Source organism: Nothobranchius furzeri, chromosome 6, assembly GCF_043380555.1.
Source record: "Nothobranchius furzeri strain GRZ-AD chromosome 6, NfurGRZ-RIMD1, whole genome shotgun sequence".
Classification (NCBI taxonomy): domain Eukaryota; kingdom Metazoa; phylum Chordata; class Actinopteri; order Cyprinodontiformes; family Nothobranchiidae; genus Nothobranchius; species Nothobranchius furzeri.
In genome coordinates this window covers 34,497,942-34,515,488 of record NC_091746.1, presented here as the reverse complement: position 1 = coordinate 34,515,488, position 17,547 = coordinate 34,497,942, and the positions used below count along the sequence as shown (strand labels likewise).

The following is a 17,547-nucleotide window of genomic DNA, read 5'->3' as shown; positions in this document are numbered from 1 at the left end:
GCCTCGTGAGTTCTGCGTGCTGCCGTTTACGTGTTTTATGATCACAGCAATTAGCCGGCTAAGCTGTATTTCATTTTAAAGCAATGGTTGATCAATTGTCAGATCACACATAAAAAGCACTTTGGATTGCTATTATCTGTCTCACCGAGACAGATCTCAGACAGATCCTGAGACGCTGCTGCCTGACATATTTATTTTATTCACGGAAATAAATCAAACTAGTGGTTTCTCTTGGCGTTCAGTTTATACATTCAAACAACACAGCACTCTATTTAAACTACTTACATGTAAATCTATGTTATTTGTCCATCCATTTTCATCCGCGTATCCAGAGTCGGGTTACGGGGGCAGTAGCGTCGAGAGGCCCAGACTTCCCTCTCCCCAGCCACTTGGGCCAGCTCCTCCGGGGGAATCCCAAGGGGTTCCCCGGCCAAGTCTGGTAAGCAGTCCGCTCCGACAGCTTCTGGCGTTTTAAAAAAGTATCCCAGGGGCACGGTAAGGGTCGGAGATGTTTAGTCTATTTTATTTCTGACTATATAAAACGATTTCTTCAGTTTTAAAGTGTGAAGTAAACTCCGACGAAGTAAAATCCAAGCCGATCCCGTTCAATTTGTTTACATTTGTTGCCTGCCAACATGGCGTCTACTCTCTGAGAGTCGCGTGACGTCCGGAGCTCTATAGAAGAAAGCAAAATGAGAAAAATATGTTCTACATGGTGAGCCTTTGTTTCATAAACAGTATCAGTTCTTAAAGGACAAACACATCAAGTCAGGGAAAAACAACCTTCTACTGAGGTGAGGCAATAGAGAACCAGTCAGCATGGGTGCTACATCAGCCAGGTCTCCTCCAGGTGCAGGTTTCAATGTGGAAGACAGACACATTGTTGTTCTTAGTTAGATAAAAAAAAAACACAAAAAAAACTGATGAACGAGACCATCCTCACTTCCCTTCAGACCTGGAGACGGCCCATTGCTGCCATCAGCTTAGACCTGACAGACACCTTTGAGACTTGCTACACCTACCTGCTGTCTGCAGAGATCTGATCAGAACCAAAAGGTCACCAGCATAGATCAAGGTCAAAAACACAGGAACTGGGGTGCCGAGGAACAGCATTGGGCTCTCTGGAGTTATCAGTCCTGATCATATTTAATACCTGATTAAAAACCAACAAGGAGGCGTCTGATTGGCCCTGAACGAATCCACAGTAGGACAACATCCCTAACAACTTCTTCAGCAGAAGGTAACACAAAATGTGCTGTTGGTGCAGTCCTAATCTCATCAGTGTTATCAGTGTTTGGGATAACATACAGAAACAGCAGGACCAGAGCAGGGGTCCACCCCTAAACAAAGACTCCAAACCCAGAAGAAGAATTTAGGAGTCAGAAAAGCTGCTACTGGGGTTTGGGCTCAAACCTAACAGGTCAGGCTCTGATCAGACCCCACATTAACAGTTTGTCTCTTTGTCTTCAGGCTTCAGGGAAGAATCTAAACTTGAACGATGAATCTCAGCACGGATTGCTGATGCAGCTCCTGAAACTCAGCTACAATTGCCTCAACTTCGACTTCATAGGAACTTCCACAGACGAGTCGTCAGACGACCTCTGCACCGTTCAAATTCCTACATCATGGAGATCAGGTAGCTGGTTGTTCTGGTGTGTGTAGCTGCCATCAGCCTCTGTCTGGTCTTTGTCTGGTTTTTCTGTGTTTTAAACAACTTGTCAGCTGGTTCACCAACACTTATGGATCTGCAGTTTTCTGCTGTCAGGTTTACAATTTTAATCACGAGGGGCAACAAACGGGTGTCTTCTGCCTCTGGCTGGCGGGGCTTCTTACCTGCTCCGTGTTGCGCCCTCACTGATGCTCAGAGGAGATCAGACTTTTTCAGTCATTGCCCAGATAGTTAAACATCAGACGGGCATCTTCACTTCCTGTTTTGAAATCTCTTTAAACACAGAGGTTCTCTTATTGTTTTTGTTTTCTGTGTTTTATACATTTTTATAATTCTACAGAACACTGGTTCAATGTGTTGTTTTAAATGTGCTTTACAATCGGATTGGATTGGAAAAATCCCAAACAGAGATGAACTCTGGGTTTAGATGTTGAAACAAACGTTCCTAGCAGACACTTTCTGATGGACAACTGTTTCCTGCTGAGCAGAACTTTGTACAGAACAGAAATGTGATATCGAAGGCTTTGTTTATAAATAATGTATGTGAACGGAAAACAAGGATGGGCTTTTTTCTGCACAAAGCCCTTTTAGAAAGGACTAAAGTGCAGTGAGGTATCCACCTCTGAGCATTCATACGTGTTCTTGCACTGAAAAGCTTACACCTGTAAACCTCCACATCACCTTTTATCTCCTCTGCAGCGTTCCTCGATTCCTCCACACTACAGCTGTTTTTCAATTTATACCATTCCCTCCCTCCGTCCCTGTCCCCGTTGGTAAGTAGCACCACTCAGACTTGTGAGACTTGTGTGGCGTTCCCAGAGCAAGTCTAAGCTGCTGGTGTACCTGTGCAGGTGTTGTCGTGTCTAGTTCAGATAGCCTCTGTTAGGAGGTCCCTCTTCAACAACGCAGAGCGTGCAAAGTTCCTCTCACATTTAGTGGATGGCGTTAAGAGGATATTAGCAAACCCACAGGTAAAACACTCACAAACTAAAAGCAATCCTGCAGTCCCGGTCGTGTGTTGTGTTGAGATAGGTGTGTGTTTGTGCGGCAGTGTTTGCCAGATCCAAACAACTACCACGAGTTCTGTCGTCTGCTGGCGAGGCTGAAGAGTAACTACCAGCTGGGGGAGCTGGTGAAGGTAGAGAACTACCCTGAAGTAATTCGCCTCATAGCCAATTTCACCGTCACCAGCCTGCAGGTGAGTCATCTTTACGCTAACCAACTCAGACTACTGGGTGGGCGTCACATAGTGACATATCCCGCTGTCTTCCAGCACTGGGAGTTCGCCCCAAACAGTGTTCACTACCTGCTGAGTCTGTGGCAGCGTCTGGCCGCGTCCGTGCCCTACGTCAAAGCCACCGAGCCTCACCTACTGGAGACATACACCCCAGAGGTGACCAAGGCCTACATCACGTCACGGCTGGAGTCGGTCCATGTTATTCTCAGGTAACACACACACACGACTACATGGTGACCTTTCATGTGATCGCTTAACAGATCACTATAAAGCTGTAATGAGCTGATGTTTCTAGATTTTTTTCTCTAAAACTAACAAACCTTAAAATACTTATCTACTGATCTAATCACATGGGTGGACATACATTAAGACAAATCTGTTAATCTTAATTACTTCAGTGCTTATGACACCTTTTTTTGGTTTATTTATTTTATTCATGATTCATCCTGGTCAAATCACTGCAAGCAAGCAGTATTTTTGTAGCCTGGCAAGCATACATAAGTACAGGCTACATGAATACACTTCATTGACAGCTCTCGGTGGTGGGGCGGGTTCTACCATTGTCTTTCAAACGATCGCCACATGCTACAGGACAATGAACAACGTGACGTACTCGACACAACAATTTTCAGTGAACGAGGCGGTTCGCTGTTGAAGAAGGCGAAAACACATCCTTTTTTTAAAAAAAAAATAACATAAATACATCAATCTGCTACTGATCCTAATTAAGCCCAAGGCCTAATAGTCCTAAATTGATGTAAAAGCCGTTTCTAATGAGCTGTTGCCATCTTGTTCCACTCTGTTGCATCATCCCACCCACCAGACGAATAGAGGTCCCTGATCGGCCCACAAAGCGGATAAAGTGCTGTGATTGGTTCACAATGAAGTGAACGAGTGAAGAAGTAAATGTGTAAAACAACAACTTTCATGAATGTTGAGAGTTTTGTAACTCCTTATTGCAAACCTGTAAATGCTTTTTGTCCTCACGGGCTCCTGTACGATGCGATGCAACAACTGGGCATCATTTAATTCATTTTCCACAACATTTCAGTGATATCTCCGGAGTTTATCAGTAAAAACACATCGTTTCTTTAACAATTCTAGCCAGTGTTAGTTGACTCTCATAAACAAACAAAAATTATTAAATACATTAAACTAAACATTTTTAAACAAACTGAAAAAAAGAAAAAAAATTTACTTAAAGTTAATATCAAGTGTCTCTAAAAAATAAAAACTAAGTTAAAGAGAATAAAATATTGTAGTGCAAGAAGTCGATGTCCACATATGTGAACACAGGGTGTTTAACTCATTCACTGCCATTGACGACTAAAGTCGTCATTTTAAATCCAACCGTTCACTGCCAATGTCGTCACAATGTCGTCATTTGCATTTTTTTACTGTTTGGGCATCGGAACGAGCCCCCGCACCAAGAGAACAAACATCTCAACGCTGAAGCCGATCTTCATCCGCGTGCGCCACACGTCACGTGATCAGGAAGCAGAAAATCCATGTGTTAGGAGATCGTTTTGGGCCGTTCCTGTAAAAGAAAGTGAGGCGCGAACCGGAAAAATATCTGCCGATCACAATTCAACAACGGATTATGAAAGAACGTATAACGATCGGAACGCGCTGATCCTTTCTGATGTAAGAGGTGAGTCTCCGCTTTGTTTTGGCGTCTACGTCATCCTAGCATGCAACGTTCTATGACTCTTAAAAAAACTGTAAAAATGGCGAGAAACACTGGCAGCGAAGGGTTTTACCGATCAGGAAACGGCTGGCAGTGAATGAGTTGATCATAAAGGAGCAAAATAAAACACCACTATAGTCTACCACACACACACTTGTCTTTCTGCCATGCCGCTCTGCACCGTCTCTTCAATAACCTCAGACACACAGGATATTTTCTGCATTGTGTGAATCGTCTCAGCCACTATGACATGAAACTATAAATGTTTGTTTCTTTTGTCAGTTAAAAATTCACACAAGTAACTAACAGCAGCATTGTTTCTCTGCATAGCTGCTGATCATCTAGTGAGTTGGGATTATTTGCTTCTTTAATCTGAGACAGATTAATAAAACCAGTAGGGGGGGGGAATGAATGAATCTGTTCTCTCTACAGAGACGGCTTAGAAGACCCTCTGGATGATGCTGGCCTCGTCCAGCAGCAGTTGGACCAGTTGTCCACCATTGGCAGGTGTGAATATGAGAAGACGTGTGCACTACTAGTGCAGCTATTTGATCAGGCAGCACAGACATACCAGGAGCTCCTGCAGTCCACTAACTCCAGCGCCGTGGACGTCACGGTACAAGAAGGTACGCTGAGCCCACGCTCACCCTGCAGCAGAGCAGTGGGCGTGTGTGTTAACACTGGGATCTGTGTGCAGGACGGTTGACGTGGTTGGTTTATATCATCGGGGCGGTGATTGGTGGACGGGTGTCTTTTGCTAGCACAGACGAGCAGGACGCCATGGATGGGGAGTTAGTCTGTCGGTAAGCATCGCAACATCCCAAGAGAATGTTCTTCAAATGGATTTTTTAACATTTTTTTGTAAAATCTCAGAAACAAGGGAAGTTTGTCAGAATGAGTCAAAAAACGAAGAAGCCAAAACAGCAGGGTCACTCATGTTTTATTGATGTTGACCTGATCAGAATCACTCAGTCGCTCATCTGCACTGACGGGGATTTTGTTTCTGTCAGGGTGCTGCAGCTGATGAACCTCACAGACTCGCGGCTCGCTCAGGCTGGAAACGAGAGGCTGGAGCTGGCCATGCTCAGCTTCTTTGAACAGTTCAGAAAGATCTACATCGGTGATCAGGTTCAAAAGTCATCAAAGGTGAGCTCTGCAGAGGAGCACGCTGCCTGGCTGCCCCTGAGCTTCATACCAATCCACTTTATTCTTTTGTTTAAGGCTCTTACTGCAAAAGTCAACCAGTCAGATAAGTGGAGGAAACTAGAAACAGTTTGGAGTTAGACTCAGTTTAGTAACCTGTTGTGAGACACACATCATAAAGCTACATATTAATAAAAACTAGGGATGTGTATTGGTGAAATTTTGGCGATATGATATGTATCACGACATATTGCGATACATTCAGTCAGATGTTGTTAGCGATTTTTTTAGACTGAATTTATTTTGGGAAAATTCAATAAACAGTCCAAACTGATACATACCATGTTTAACATGAGGTATGTGAACCATAATAGAGGGATTTGCATTTCAGTGGTGGAAACAAAACCCGTTGCACACTGCTGCCAACTATCAGTCAGCGTTTGAATTGCACCAAAACCAAAGAAAATACACAAATGTTTGCATGTAAATTCTTCCAAAAATCTGATACACAGCTTTTGAATATCGATATATTATCGCTGGAAAAAAATCACGATATATTGCCATATCGATATTTTCTTACATCCCTATTAAAAAAAACTAATAATTTAGTAGTTTTCTTGGATGTTAAGGTGACATAACTAGTAAAATCAAATGGATAAAAAGTTGCCACCTAAGAAAACCACCAAATTATTTTAACGTCTGTCTATCAAAGCACATTAGGGAGATGTAATGAGTGTGTAGTAGATCCAGCATGTGATCAGTCCTCTGCTGCTATGAGTGCGGTCTACTTCATCCATGTCTATGTGTTCCAGCTTTATCGACGACTATCAGAGGTTCTGGGGCTGAACGATGAAACCATGGTACTCAGTGTCTTTATTGGGAAAATGTAAGTGTGTGTGTGTGCGTGTGTGTGTGTGTGTGCGTGCGTGCGTGCGTGTGTGTGTGTTGGAATCACAGAACTAAACAACTTTGTGTTTCAACGGTTCAAGTTAATGGAACATGGTTTAGTTAGACTTTTGAAACTAGGACGCGATAATAATTTAGTCATTATTGATGAAGGGATTCTCAGTGCTTTGTTGTTGTTTTTTTCCTCTTCTCAGCATCACAAACCTGAAGTACTGGGGCCAGTGTGAACCAATCACCTCTAAGACACTCCAACTGCTGAACGACCTCTCGTTAGGATATCCTCTGTGTGTGTGTGTGTGTGTGTGTGTGTGTTTCCTGTTGTGTGAAGATTAATCTGAACATCATGTTGTACCAACAAAGGGGGTTAATCTACCGCTAGCTAGTTCAAAAATCCTTTAATATGTTTTTATCTGTCTGTCTGTCTTGTCTATAAAGAGATAGGTGTGTGTTTTCTCCTTGACCTTCCTGTGTACGTACAGCAGTGTGAGGAAGCTGGTGAAGCTCAGCGCTGTTCAGTTCATGCTGAACAACCACACGGTGAGTGTTTCACAGCATAACAAAGCTGCAGCCAGTTCAGAGCTCCAGGTTGGGGTTTATCAACCACTCAACTGATCAAGCTTTGCTTTAAAACACGCCGACATAAATGCTTCTGAAATCAGCAGATGTTGTATGGACTGAAAATTATGTAAGCTGAATTTTTACATGTCTTGTTTTATTTTTATAAAGTGCAAACTAGATTGTGTGTGTGTGTGTGTGTGTGTGTGTGTGTGCGTGCGTGCGTGCGTTAGACACTTTTATGCTACTGAGATTATTATATTACTGTCACATGACTAAACAATTACACACCATCACCCTCTGAAACAGATACACAAATGTAAACAAGCTGGAAAATATATCGGTTTTTAATATCAACCCAGTTTTACTTATTGAATCGATATAGATATTGATGCCGATATGTCGTGCACCCCTACATGTATGCACACACACATCAAATAAAAAGGATTATATGGTAAAAAGAGTGGAGTTGAAGAAACCAAATGAATCAAAGGAGATGTTTCTTCGGAGAGCTAACGTATTAAATCTGTAATTTTGTTATAACTATAAATAATATAAATACCAAAACCAGATATACTTTCTAACAGTGACAATAAAACTCATTCAAATGGGATAAAAGCCAAAGGAAAGCTCTGTGATAAGTCACATAATGATAAATATCACAGCTAGGATCAGTTAAATGAAGGTTAGAACGATAACAAAAAGACTTGCTCTTCTATTTCTGCTAAAAGTCTGGTTGAACTGGTGCTTTAATAAAACACGGTCTACTCTGTATAAGACATGTTATTGTTTTTGTGTTGTCATGACAGAGTGAACACTTCTCCTTCTTGGGGGTGAACAACCAGTCCAACCTGAGTGACATGAGATGTCGGACCACCTTCTACACGGCGTTGGGACGCCTGCTGATGGTCGATTTAGGTAAACACACACCCAGGGCCTCTGCAAGTGTGTTTCTGTGTAAAAGTTATAAATAATCACCACCTTACCTAAGCGGTACAGAGAAATAGAGCTCATGCCCTTTGGGACTGCTAAATAATGACTAGGCTCAAGTGCAGCTCAGACCAAAGTGTGTTGCTGCCATCTTAAAACACCCCCAATCTCATAAATGTCACAGCAGTTCACTCAGATATGACTTAGTAAATTTTTGCACCAAAGTCCACTCAACACTAAACTTTTATTAAGTACTTCCTGTCAGACTTTAGTTCTGAGTGCACCCAGAATAGCAGCATTTAGCTGTAGCTTTTGATATCAAACACCGACCTCTAGTTGGCAGCAGTGTGCAACGGGTTTTGTTTCCACCACTGAAATGTAAATCCCTCTGTTATGGTTCAGATACCTCATGTTAAACATGTTACGTATCAGCTTGGACTGTTTATTGAATTTTCTTACAATAAATTCAATTTTAAAAAGTGGCTAATATCATCTGGCTGAATGTATCGCAATTTATCACGATTCATTGTATCGTCTGCCCTGTATCGTCATAGAAGAAGAAAATATAATTTCTATAGCGCCTCTCAAGATAAAAATCACGAGGCGCTTCACAAAAACAAAAAATGTAAAAATATAAAAAAGCATTTAGAAAATGTTTAAAAATATGTTAAAATGAGCAAAAATAGACAATTGTGATTAAAAAAATGTTAAGAAAGAGAGAGAGTGAACAGGAAAAAGGGAAATCAGTGGATCCTGAGGAAGGTGGAATAGGTGGGGAGAGCAGAATAAAGAGAGAGTGGTGATGAAGGTCATACAAAAACCACTTTGAACAAGTGAGTCTTCAGCTGCTTTTTAAAGGAGTCCACTGAGTCCACTGATCTCAGGCTCAGGGGGAGAGAGTTCCAGAGTCTGGGGGCCACAGCAGCAAATGATCTGTCACCTTTGGTCTTTATCCTGGTGCTGCACAACCAGTAGGCTTTGATCACTGGACCTCAGGGACCTGCTGGGGGTGTAGGGACTAAGAAGATTGCCAATGTAAGATGGTGCTTGTCCATGTAAGGCCCTATAGACCAGAACCAGGATCTTGAAATGAACCCTGAAGTTGACTGGCAGCCAGTGAAGCTGGAGGAGAAGCGGGGTGATGTGGGTGTGTTTGGAGGGCTTGGTCAGAAGCCGAGCACAGGCATTCTGAATCACCTGTAGACGGTTCAGGGAGGTTCTGCTCAGACACGTGAAAAGAGAGTTACAGTAGTCTAAGCGTGAGGAGATGAAGGTGTGGAGAACTGTCTCAAGTTCAGAGCGGGACAGAATGGGACTCAGCTTGGCAATGTTCCTGAGATGGAAGAAGGAAGAGCGAACAAGAGAACTGACATGAGAATCCAGGGTGATAGCTGGGTCAAAGGTCACGCCAAGATTCCTGATGGAAGGTTTGGTGTGGGAAGCAAGCTGACCAAGAGAGTCTCTGACTTTGGGGACCAGCTTGTCTGGGGCACAGATGAGGATCTCAGTCTTATCTTCATTCAGCTGAAGAAAGCTCCCAGCCATCCAGGTTTTGATAGAGTCTAAGCAGGTGTGTAACAGCTGCAGCTTAGACATCTCATGGGGCTTAAAGGAGATGTACAGTTGGATGTCATCTGCATAAAGATGGTAGGAGATTCCTTTGAAGGAGCTCAGGATGTGCTGAAGAGGAAGCAGATAGAGGAGGAAGAGCAGAGGCCCCAGCACAGAACCTTGTGGGACACCATGGGTAAGAGAGGTGGTGGAGGACCTAAACTTGGAGACGGCCACAGAAAAGGAGCGCTCAGAAAGATAAAAGGAGAACCACTCCAGAGCAGTTCCTGATGAGCCTACCCAGTCTCTCAGCCTCTTCAGTAGCAGGTGATGGTCAACAATGTCAAAGGCTGCAGTCAGGTCCAGCAGGACCAGAACAGAACAGTCCCCTGCATCACTGTGAGTCAGAAGGTCATTAGAGACCCAGGTTGTTAATATCAGCCCAGTTTTATTTATCGAACTTGGTTTTTTAAGAAGCGGGTGGATTACAGCGTTCTTAAAGTAAGCAGGGACCTGACCAGAAACCAGAGAAGCATTAATTATAGATAGCACGCTGGGACCGATGGACTGAAAAGCACTTTTAAACAAAGATGAGGGTAAGATGTCGAGGGGGCATGCAGAGGTCTTCATAGAGTTAACTAGTTTGGTTAACTCGGGCAAAGAAACAGGAGCAAAGCTATCTAGGATGATGGTCCTGGTTGGAGTTGGGAGAGGTGGCGATAAGGCTGAAGGAGAGATGCTAGATCTGACCTTATTGACTTTGTCCACAAAGAAAGACAGAAAGTTCTCACAGTCTGCAACAGAGTGGATGGAGGCTGTAGGAGAGGCAGGAGAGACGATGCTGCTGATGGTGTTAAACAGCACCTTGGGGTTCCCTTTGCTCTAAGACACCAGGTTGGAGAAATAGGAAACCCTGGCGTCTCTGACTGCAGAGTTAAAGGATGACAGAAGATCCTTTAGGTGCAGCAGATGGACGTGGAGATGGGTTTTCTTCCACAAACACTCAATTTTTCTGCATTGGCGCTTCAGGCTGCGAAGGCTGTCATTAAACCAGGGAGTAGGGTTCACTGCAGGAACTGATCTGGTTCTGACAGGACAGATGTTGTCCAGGATGGAGAGGCAGTGCTCGTTAAACTGAGAAGTTAAGGAATCTGGGTCTTTATCAGAAGGACAGGGTGGATCAAAAGCAGCAGAAAAATTGCTAGCTGTGCTCTCATTAAGAAAACGAGAACTAACCAGACGGCGAGCAGGAGGTGGGGACGCAGAAACTGACAAGTTAAAGAAAATGCAATGGTGATCTGAAATATAAACGTCCTCAGGACAAACACTGTCAGCATTTAGACTCAGGGTAAAAACGTCATACGCATCGTATCGCCAGAATTTCACCAATACACATCCCTACTGTAAACCATTGTGTAATCCCAGATTAAGGACTTTTTAATGGATTATCAAATAATGTCACAAACTGCAATGAAATTTAGGAGCTGTTAAATAATTACCAAAAAAAGCACTTTGGCTTTTGCTCCACTCAGGCTAGTGGTTAGCCCATCAGTCTCACAGAAGGCTGTCTAGGTAAGTTATAACTTTTACATAGAAATACTTAAAAATTAACGTTACCTCTAAATGTTTCATATATTCTGCTAAAGCTGATGTGTGTGTGTGTGTGTGCGCGCGTGTGCATGTGCGTGTGTGTGTGTGTAGGTGAGGATGAGGACCAGTTTGAGCAGTTCATGTTGCCTCTAACAGCTGCGTTTGAAGCTGTAGCTCAAATGTTGAGTACAAACACATTCAACGAGCAGGAAGCAAAGGTGAGTATTCATCTAACGCACACACACACACACACACACACACTTTAATTTTGTTTCATCTATAGGCACAAATCAACAATTTAATTAGTTCTAACAAACACACTTTGGTCATTTTATATTCATAGTGCCTTTGTGTATCATCTGTAAGGATTCCTTCGCTAACACACATAGGAATAAATAAGCTTCAACAATTTTTATTAAAGCGGAGGTTCATTGAGAGATATAGAACACTTGTTTGATTGCTCAGAATGAGTTTTTCATGCAGACTGAACATAATAGTCTTCTACCACTATTTCTTGCTTTAGACGAGGAAATGCTCAGATTGGAAAAACCCAACAAATCTGCTTCACATTGAAAGTTAGCACTCATAAGCCCACCCATCTTTGTGACGAGGAAGGCTGTTGTTGGTTTAGCGTCCAGGAAACGGCAGAGAACATCTTTGCTAGCAGAAGCAAAGTGTTAGCATTAGCAACTCCACTACGCGACAGAACTCCTCCAGGCTTGTGTTATTTGTGGGGATAAAACACCAGTGTTGCAAAGCAAACTGAGTCAGTGGTAGAGTTGTGTTGCTGATAGCCAATCAGAGGTAACGAGCAAAACTCCAAATCCTGCGGTTTGTCATCCCCCTCCTGCGACTAACTCCTCTATTTCCTGAAACGGGAGCACCACAGCTTTTTTTCCCACAGAAAACAACTTGCATTCCTTCTAGAGACTGCAGCAGATTTGTAGAGAAACAAACGTACCTCATTTAAAAACAACATAATATAACATAACAAAGACTTTAATTTTCTGCTTCAACAGTTTTTTACAACATTGTCCATTAACTAACAAAATAATTACAGAGTTTACAAGTTATCGTGTTTCCCTGTCTCCTTGTTTGTGTCTTGTAGAGGACTCTAGTGGGTTTGGTCAGAGATCTGAGAGGAATCGCCTTCGCCTTTAACGCCAAGACAAGTTTCATGATGCTGTTTGACTGGATGTATCCTTACTGACCTCAGATCTGCAGGAACCACCTCATAGTTGCTGATCTGAAACTATTCAAATGAGTCCTTCACCGTCCCTGTAGATATCCAGCTTACATGCCCATTCTGCAGCGGGCCATCGAGCTTTGGTACCATGACCCGGCCTGCACGACGCCTGTTCTCAAGCTCATGGCAGAGCTGGTTCATAACAGGTAAACGCTCATCACTGCAGTCTGCTTCTGCTCCAGCAGAGGTCAGTCTCACTCATTCACATGCTGTTAAAGCTCAGCATGCAAAATCAACTTTGCTGCTCACACGTCTGTTGTCTGGTCCAACACAAGAAACACACACACACACACGGTTCTGACACCTCTATCAGCAGCACCAACATGAACCTAGCATACTGAGCTACAGTGTCTCTTTAGTGGTTTTCCTCAGTTTACATCTCTGAAGACACAACATGAGCGAGAGCTTGCACGTTGCAGCACATATGCATGTGCATACTTTCTTTTGTTTACTTTAACAGAACACCGCCGGAGTGCAAACTCTTGTGGAGGGTGTGAAACTTGCAAGAAATGATGAGGCAAATAAAAGAAACAAGAATAAAATAATACATTTTGAATGACTTCAAAGGCTTTGAATGAAAGAGGAAAGCGGATAGCTCCGTCACCATAACCTCAAACATGTTCTAACCACCTGAACCGTTTCAGATCTCAGAGGCTTCAGTTTGACGTGTCGTCGCCTAACGGCATCCTGCTGTTCAGGGAAACCAGCAAGATGATCACAACCTACGGTACTTGGACCCTTGACCTCCCTTCTTTTTTAGTGTCATAGTTTTCCTGCTGTCCTCCCAAGTGCTGGACAAAATGACTGAATCTGTGAAAATGTGGACCCTTGCTGGTGTTTCAGGGAACCGCATCCTGACGCTGGGAGAAGTCCCGAAGGAGCAGGTGTACAGTGTGAAGCTGAAGGGTGTCAGCGTGTGCTTCGCCATGCTGAAGGCTGTGCTCAGTGGAAACTATGTCAACTTTGGCGTTTTCCGTTTGTATGGCGATGACGCTCTGGACAACGCCCTGCAGACCTTCATCAAACTACTGCTGTCCATCCCTCACAGTGACTTGCTGGTACGATCAGGCTCACAGCACTGATCAGAACCAGCGTCTGCAGTTTCTCTCAGCTGCTCGTTCTGGATCAGGAAGAGAAAATTAGAGACGGTGTCGGGATTTTGGGTTTTTAATGAAATGACCAACGAATGAACGGTTGCTTTGGAATATTTGCCTTTTTCTTTTTGCTAAATCAAAACCGTGGCAGCTCCAGGAATCTCTCTGTTGGAGCTTTAAAGTTCTGATCAAGTTCTGTCAGCCATTTAGGTTCAGCTCTGCAATTTCAGCAGAGATGTTCGCTGAATGCAGAACCAAGGCTTGTCCCGGGGTGGACTCGGACGTTTTTATCAGGAAAACAAATGTGATTGTTAATAATGTGTTTAGTATTTAAGAAAAATATCCAGATGTGATCCCACCTGAGCAGCAGTGCCTGGGTTTCACCCTGACATGTGGTTCAGTTCCTGATGTAATCAGTAATGTACGGGCAGCTGGGATCATCTCTGCTGCTCTGATGTGCTAAAGCACTTAGAAATTACACAAATGCCTCTAGATTTTACACCTGGAGCCACACTGACTAGATTTAGGTTTAGTGCTCGCTGAGCTTGTCTTTGGTATAATCATCTGTCTGATGAAACACTTAAAGAGACCAAAATAAGCCAAAACAGAAGAAATCTGTAGTGGAGGCTAATTCTTTTCATAGCACCATAAACTCTTGTCTTGGTAACCATCTGACTTACACATAGGCTCAGCTGTTGAAGGGTTATTAAAACGTGGGACGTGTCCTCTAGCCCTGACATCGTGCTGTCCTCCCTGCAGGACTACCCGAAGCTCAGCCAGTCCTTTTACTCTCTGCTGGAGGTGCTGACTCAAGACCACATGAACTTCATCGCCAGCCTGGAGCCACACGTCGTCATGTACATCCTGTCGTCGATATCGGAAGGCCTCACGGCGCTTGGTGAACACCTGGGTGTTTTTACTTTGAGTTTGTGTGTTGTCATGGTTTCCTTACATCAGTTCTGTTTTTGTGCTTCAGACACGATGGTGTGCACCGGCTGCTGCTCCAGTCTGGACCACATAGTGACCTACCTGTTCAAGCAGCTGTCGCGCTCCACCAAGAAGCGTCCTGCTCCCATGGCGTCGGACGACCGCTTCCTCCACATCATGCAGCAGCATCCAGAGATGATCCAGCAGGTCAGACCGACAGCTCACGCTGGAGCCATGTTTACACACACACACACACACACACACACTCACTCACTCACTCACTCAGACCCTTGACTGCTGTGGTTGTCCTGCAGATGTTGTCCACCGTGTTGAACATCATCATCTTTGAAGATTGCAGGAACCAGTGGTCCATGTCGCGGCCTTTGTTAGGTCTTATCCTGCTCAACGAGAAGGTAAACAGTCCTCGCATGGACGCCTCACCTCACACGCAACCCTGTGAAGTTGTGCGTGGTGTAACTTGTGTCTGCTGGACGTCTGACAGTATTTTGCCGACCTGAGGAACAGCATCGTCAGCAGCCAGCCTCCAGAGAAGCAGCAAGCCATGCACTTATGTTTTGAGAACCTGATGGAGGGAATTGAGCGAAATCTACTAACAAAAAATCGGGACAGGTGAGTGACGTCACCTGTTTACTGTCAGTGAAACCAAACGGCATCAGAGGACGAATATAAGATGAATCCTGTCATTTCTGCAACGTGGAACTTGAATTCTGTAGAAAAGGTGGAATGTCAGTAAATGCCCGGTTAGGCTCATCCACTGGTCCAACAGGGCATTTTTGTTTCTCTGTTAACGTAAAGTACGTAAAGTCACAAACCCCAACTGCTCCTCATGTCAGAATGTCGGCGATTGTTGGTGAGAGACTGTGAAGTGTGTTGGTGGACAGCAGAGGGAGGGGTTGGGGTTGTGCGCCTGTTAGTTTGTGATGGACGTCGCCAGCAGAAAAACGGAGAGAGTCATCCTGTTTGGACCGCCACTGACCTGATGCTGGTTTGTACCGGTGGGAGCACTCACTGTCACCCGTTTTTGTGCAGGTTCACACAGAATCTGTCCGTGTTCAGGAGGGAGGTCAACGACAGCATGAAGAACTCCACGTATGGCGTCAACAGCAACGACATGATGAGCTGACATTCCACACAGCAGAGTCACACCCAGCTGCAGAGCGAGCTCACCCCTCCCCTCACCCCCCCTCCCAAAAGCTCCACAGCCTCCCCCCTCCCTGCATCCGCCTCCCCCTGCCCTCCTTCCCTCCCTCCCTGGGCCCGGATGCCTAGGGATCATATCCTCACCGCCAACACGACGTTGGCTCAACTCCCCACCTCCTTTTTGATATAAGCATATATAAATATATATAGATCTATTTTAAAGCCAGTCTGCGTTGGTCTGACTCGTCTGGCTGGAGGGGGCCGGGGGTGCATGTCTAAGCACTCTAAACTACCTAGAGAGGAAGGCCAGAGTGCCGCAGCTGTAAATGGAGCCGAGCGGGACGACGGGGGCGAACACCGGTAACCATAGTAATCCGCTTCTGCCTGCCTTGTATAGAAAAACCCACAAAACAAGTGTACATTTTTTTTCGTAACATTTTGAACAATGTTTATAATGATCGAATTTAAAAACACAGAAGTTGAGGATAAACACAAAACAAAAACAAAGTGTGATTGAGCTTTTTACAGTGTAGTGAGTTAGTGCGAGCTGTCCGTCTGCGTGGGGAGCGAGCTTTCCACAGGAGGGAGGGGAGGACAGGTGAGTGACATGGGGTGAGGGCGGGTAGGGGGGGTGAGCACTCCATGAACAGGAAGCAGAGGTACACACACTAACAGAAAGGGAGAGTCAGAGCACCCATGTTGTACATTTTTCTCAGTCTCTGCTTGAAGTGATGTAAATAGTCCCGAGGCTGCAGGCCAGTGGCTCTTAGAGGGACACCTGCTGTTTTTCACACACACACACACCCTCCCGGTCATGATCTTTAACCACATCCAGCCCCTGAAGCTAGATGTGTGTGCATTCAAAACGGAAACATCTGATCAGCCTCCTGATAACCATGACACTAAACCTAACCGTCAGTCATCTGGACTGATTCAGACAAACCAATGAGTCAGAAGAACATTAGCTGAGAATTATGAATGAAAACTGCAGTATTCTTGTTTGGTCAGTCTCTCTCTCTCACACACACACACACACACACACAGGAGTCAGGATGTCTGTGATAACATGAAAATGCTTGTTGTGCGGTTTTGTCAGGTTTCAGCCACAGAAGCATGAGGATGACCGTTTCAGCCGCTCACAGACCCAGATACCAAAAACTGATCAGTTCTTTCTTTATCATCAGTTTATCAAACAAACATCGACATCCTGACCCAGAGCAGTTTCTCTGACTCACCAGAACACCTCTACGTTCTATTTGTGATAAAATGCTGCAATAATGTCTCATAAAGCACCGTTTCTTCACAAGCAGCCCAGTGTGAGTATCAGCCTCCAAGCTGCAGCTGCTGTTTTCCTCCTGACAATTTTGTTAGGACAGTTTTATTTAAATCGGGTTAGAAATGTCTAAAATCCTCCACTTAGATGAAATAAAATGATCAGTAATTAATCCTAATTGAAAGTTTCTCGTCAGTGGTGCTGATGATGCTTGGGTCGGATCAAAGGACCGCAGGCTTCATCTAATGTTTAAATGACCCGTAAAGACCAGCCTGGACCATAGATGATCCTACAGTAGTCGCTTAGACCAAACGCTTTAATATCTTGTGATTAATACTTGAACAAAAACTACTTAAAATATGAAGAATTAGGAGAAAACAGCAGGAATTTGTCCACTGGTGGGTTGAAGTTTTGATTATCCTCAAAAAGTTTTGTTATGCAGATGTAGAGTTCAAAAAGGTGAGCAGGAACATTTTTGTTTTCTTTTAAATGGATTTTATTTACTTTTTCATATGAGTTCTAAAATAAGACGAAATACCATCGAGAAGCTTCGGGAGTAGATGAGCGAAGCTTTTAGC

General features: G+C 44.1%; 1 protein-coding gene across 1 annotated transcript in view; it reads left to right on the top strand.

Moving 5' to 3' along the window:
• xpo7 (exportin 7) overlaps nucleotides 1-15,900 on the top strand; it is a 39,628-nt gene extending 23,728 nt beyond the window's left edge. The window contains exons 7-28 of the mRNA XM_015966872.3: nucleotides 1,471-1,636; nucleotides 2,369-2,442; nucleotides 2,521-2,640; nucleotides 2,721-2,867; nucleotides 2,943-3,115; nucleotides 5,026-5,219; nucleotides 5,291-5,396; nucleotides 5,604-5,739; nucleotides 6,549-6,622; nucleotides 6,837-6,917; nucleotides 7,116-7,179; nucleotides 8,007-8,115; nucleotides 11,380-11,486; nucleotides 12,377-12,465; nucleotides 12,553-12,660; nucleotides 13,159-13,241; nucleotides 13,358-13,572; nucleotides 14,368-14,506; nucleotides 14,585-14,742; nucleotides 14,850-14,948; nucleotides 15,038-15,165; nucleotides 15,586-15,900. Coding sequence (XP_015822358.1) covers nucleotides 1,471-1,636; nucleotides 2,369-2,442; nucleotides 2,521-2,640; nucleotides 2,721-2,867; nucleotides 2,943-3,115; nucleotides 5,026-5,219; nucleotides 5,291-5,396; nucleotides 5,604-5,739; nucleotides 6,549-6,622; nucleotides 6,837-6,917; nucleotides 7,116-7,179; nucleotides 8,007-8,115; nucleotides 11,380-11,486; nucleotides 12,377-12,465; nucleotides 12,553-12,660; nucleotides 13,159-13,241; nucleotides 13,358-13,572; nucleotides 14,368-14,506; nucleotides 14,585-14,742; nucleotides 14,850-14,948; nucleotides 15,038-15,165; nucleotides 15,586-15,679 — 2,664 coding nt within the window. The 3' untranslated portion in view covers nucleotides 15,680-15,900. The remainder of the gene's footprint in view (nucleotides 1-1,470; nucleotides 1,637-2,368; nucleotides 2,443-2,520; nucleotides 2,641-2,720; nucleotides 2,868-2,942; nucleotides 3,116-5,025; nucleotides 5,220-5,290; nucleotides 5,397-5,603; nucleotides 5,740-6,548; nucleotides 6,623-6,836; nucleotides 6,918-7,115; nucleotides 7,180-8,006; nucleotides 8,116-11,379; nucleotides 11,487-12,376; nucleotides 12,466-12,552; nucleotides 12,661-13,158; nucleotides 13,242-13,357; nucleotides 13,573-14,367; nucleotides 14,507-14,584; nucleotides 14,743-14,849; nucleotides 14,949-15,037; nucleotides 15,166-15,585) is intronic.
• Nucleotides 15,901-17,547: the final 1,647 nt, after the last annotated feature.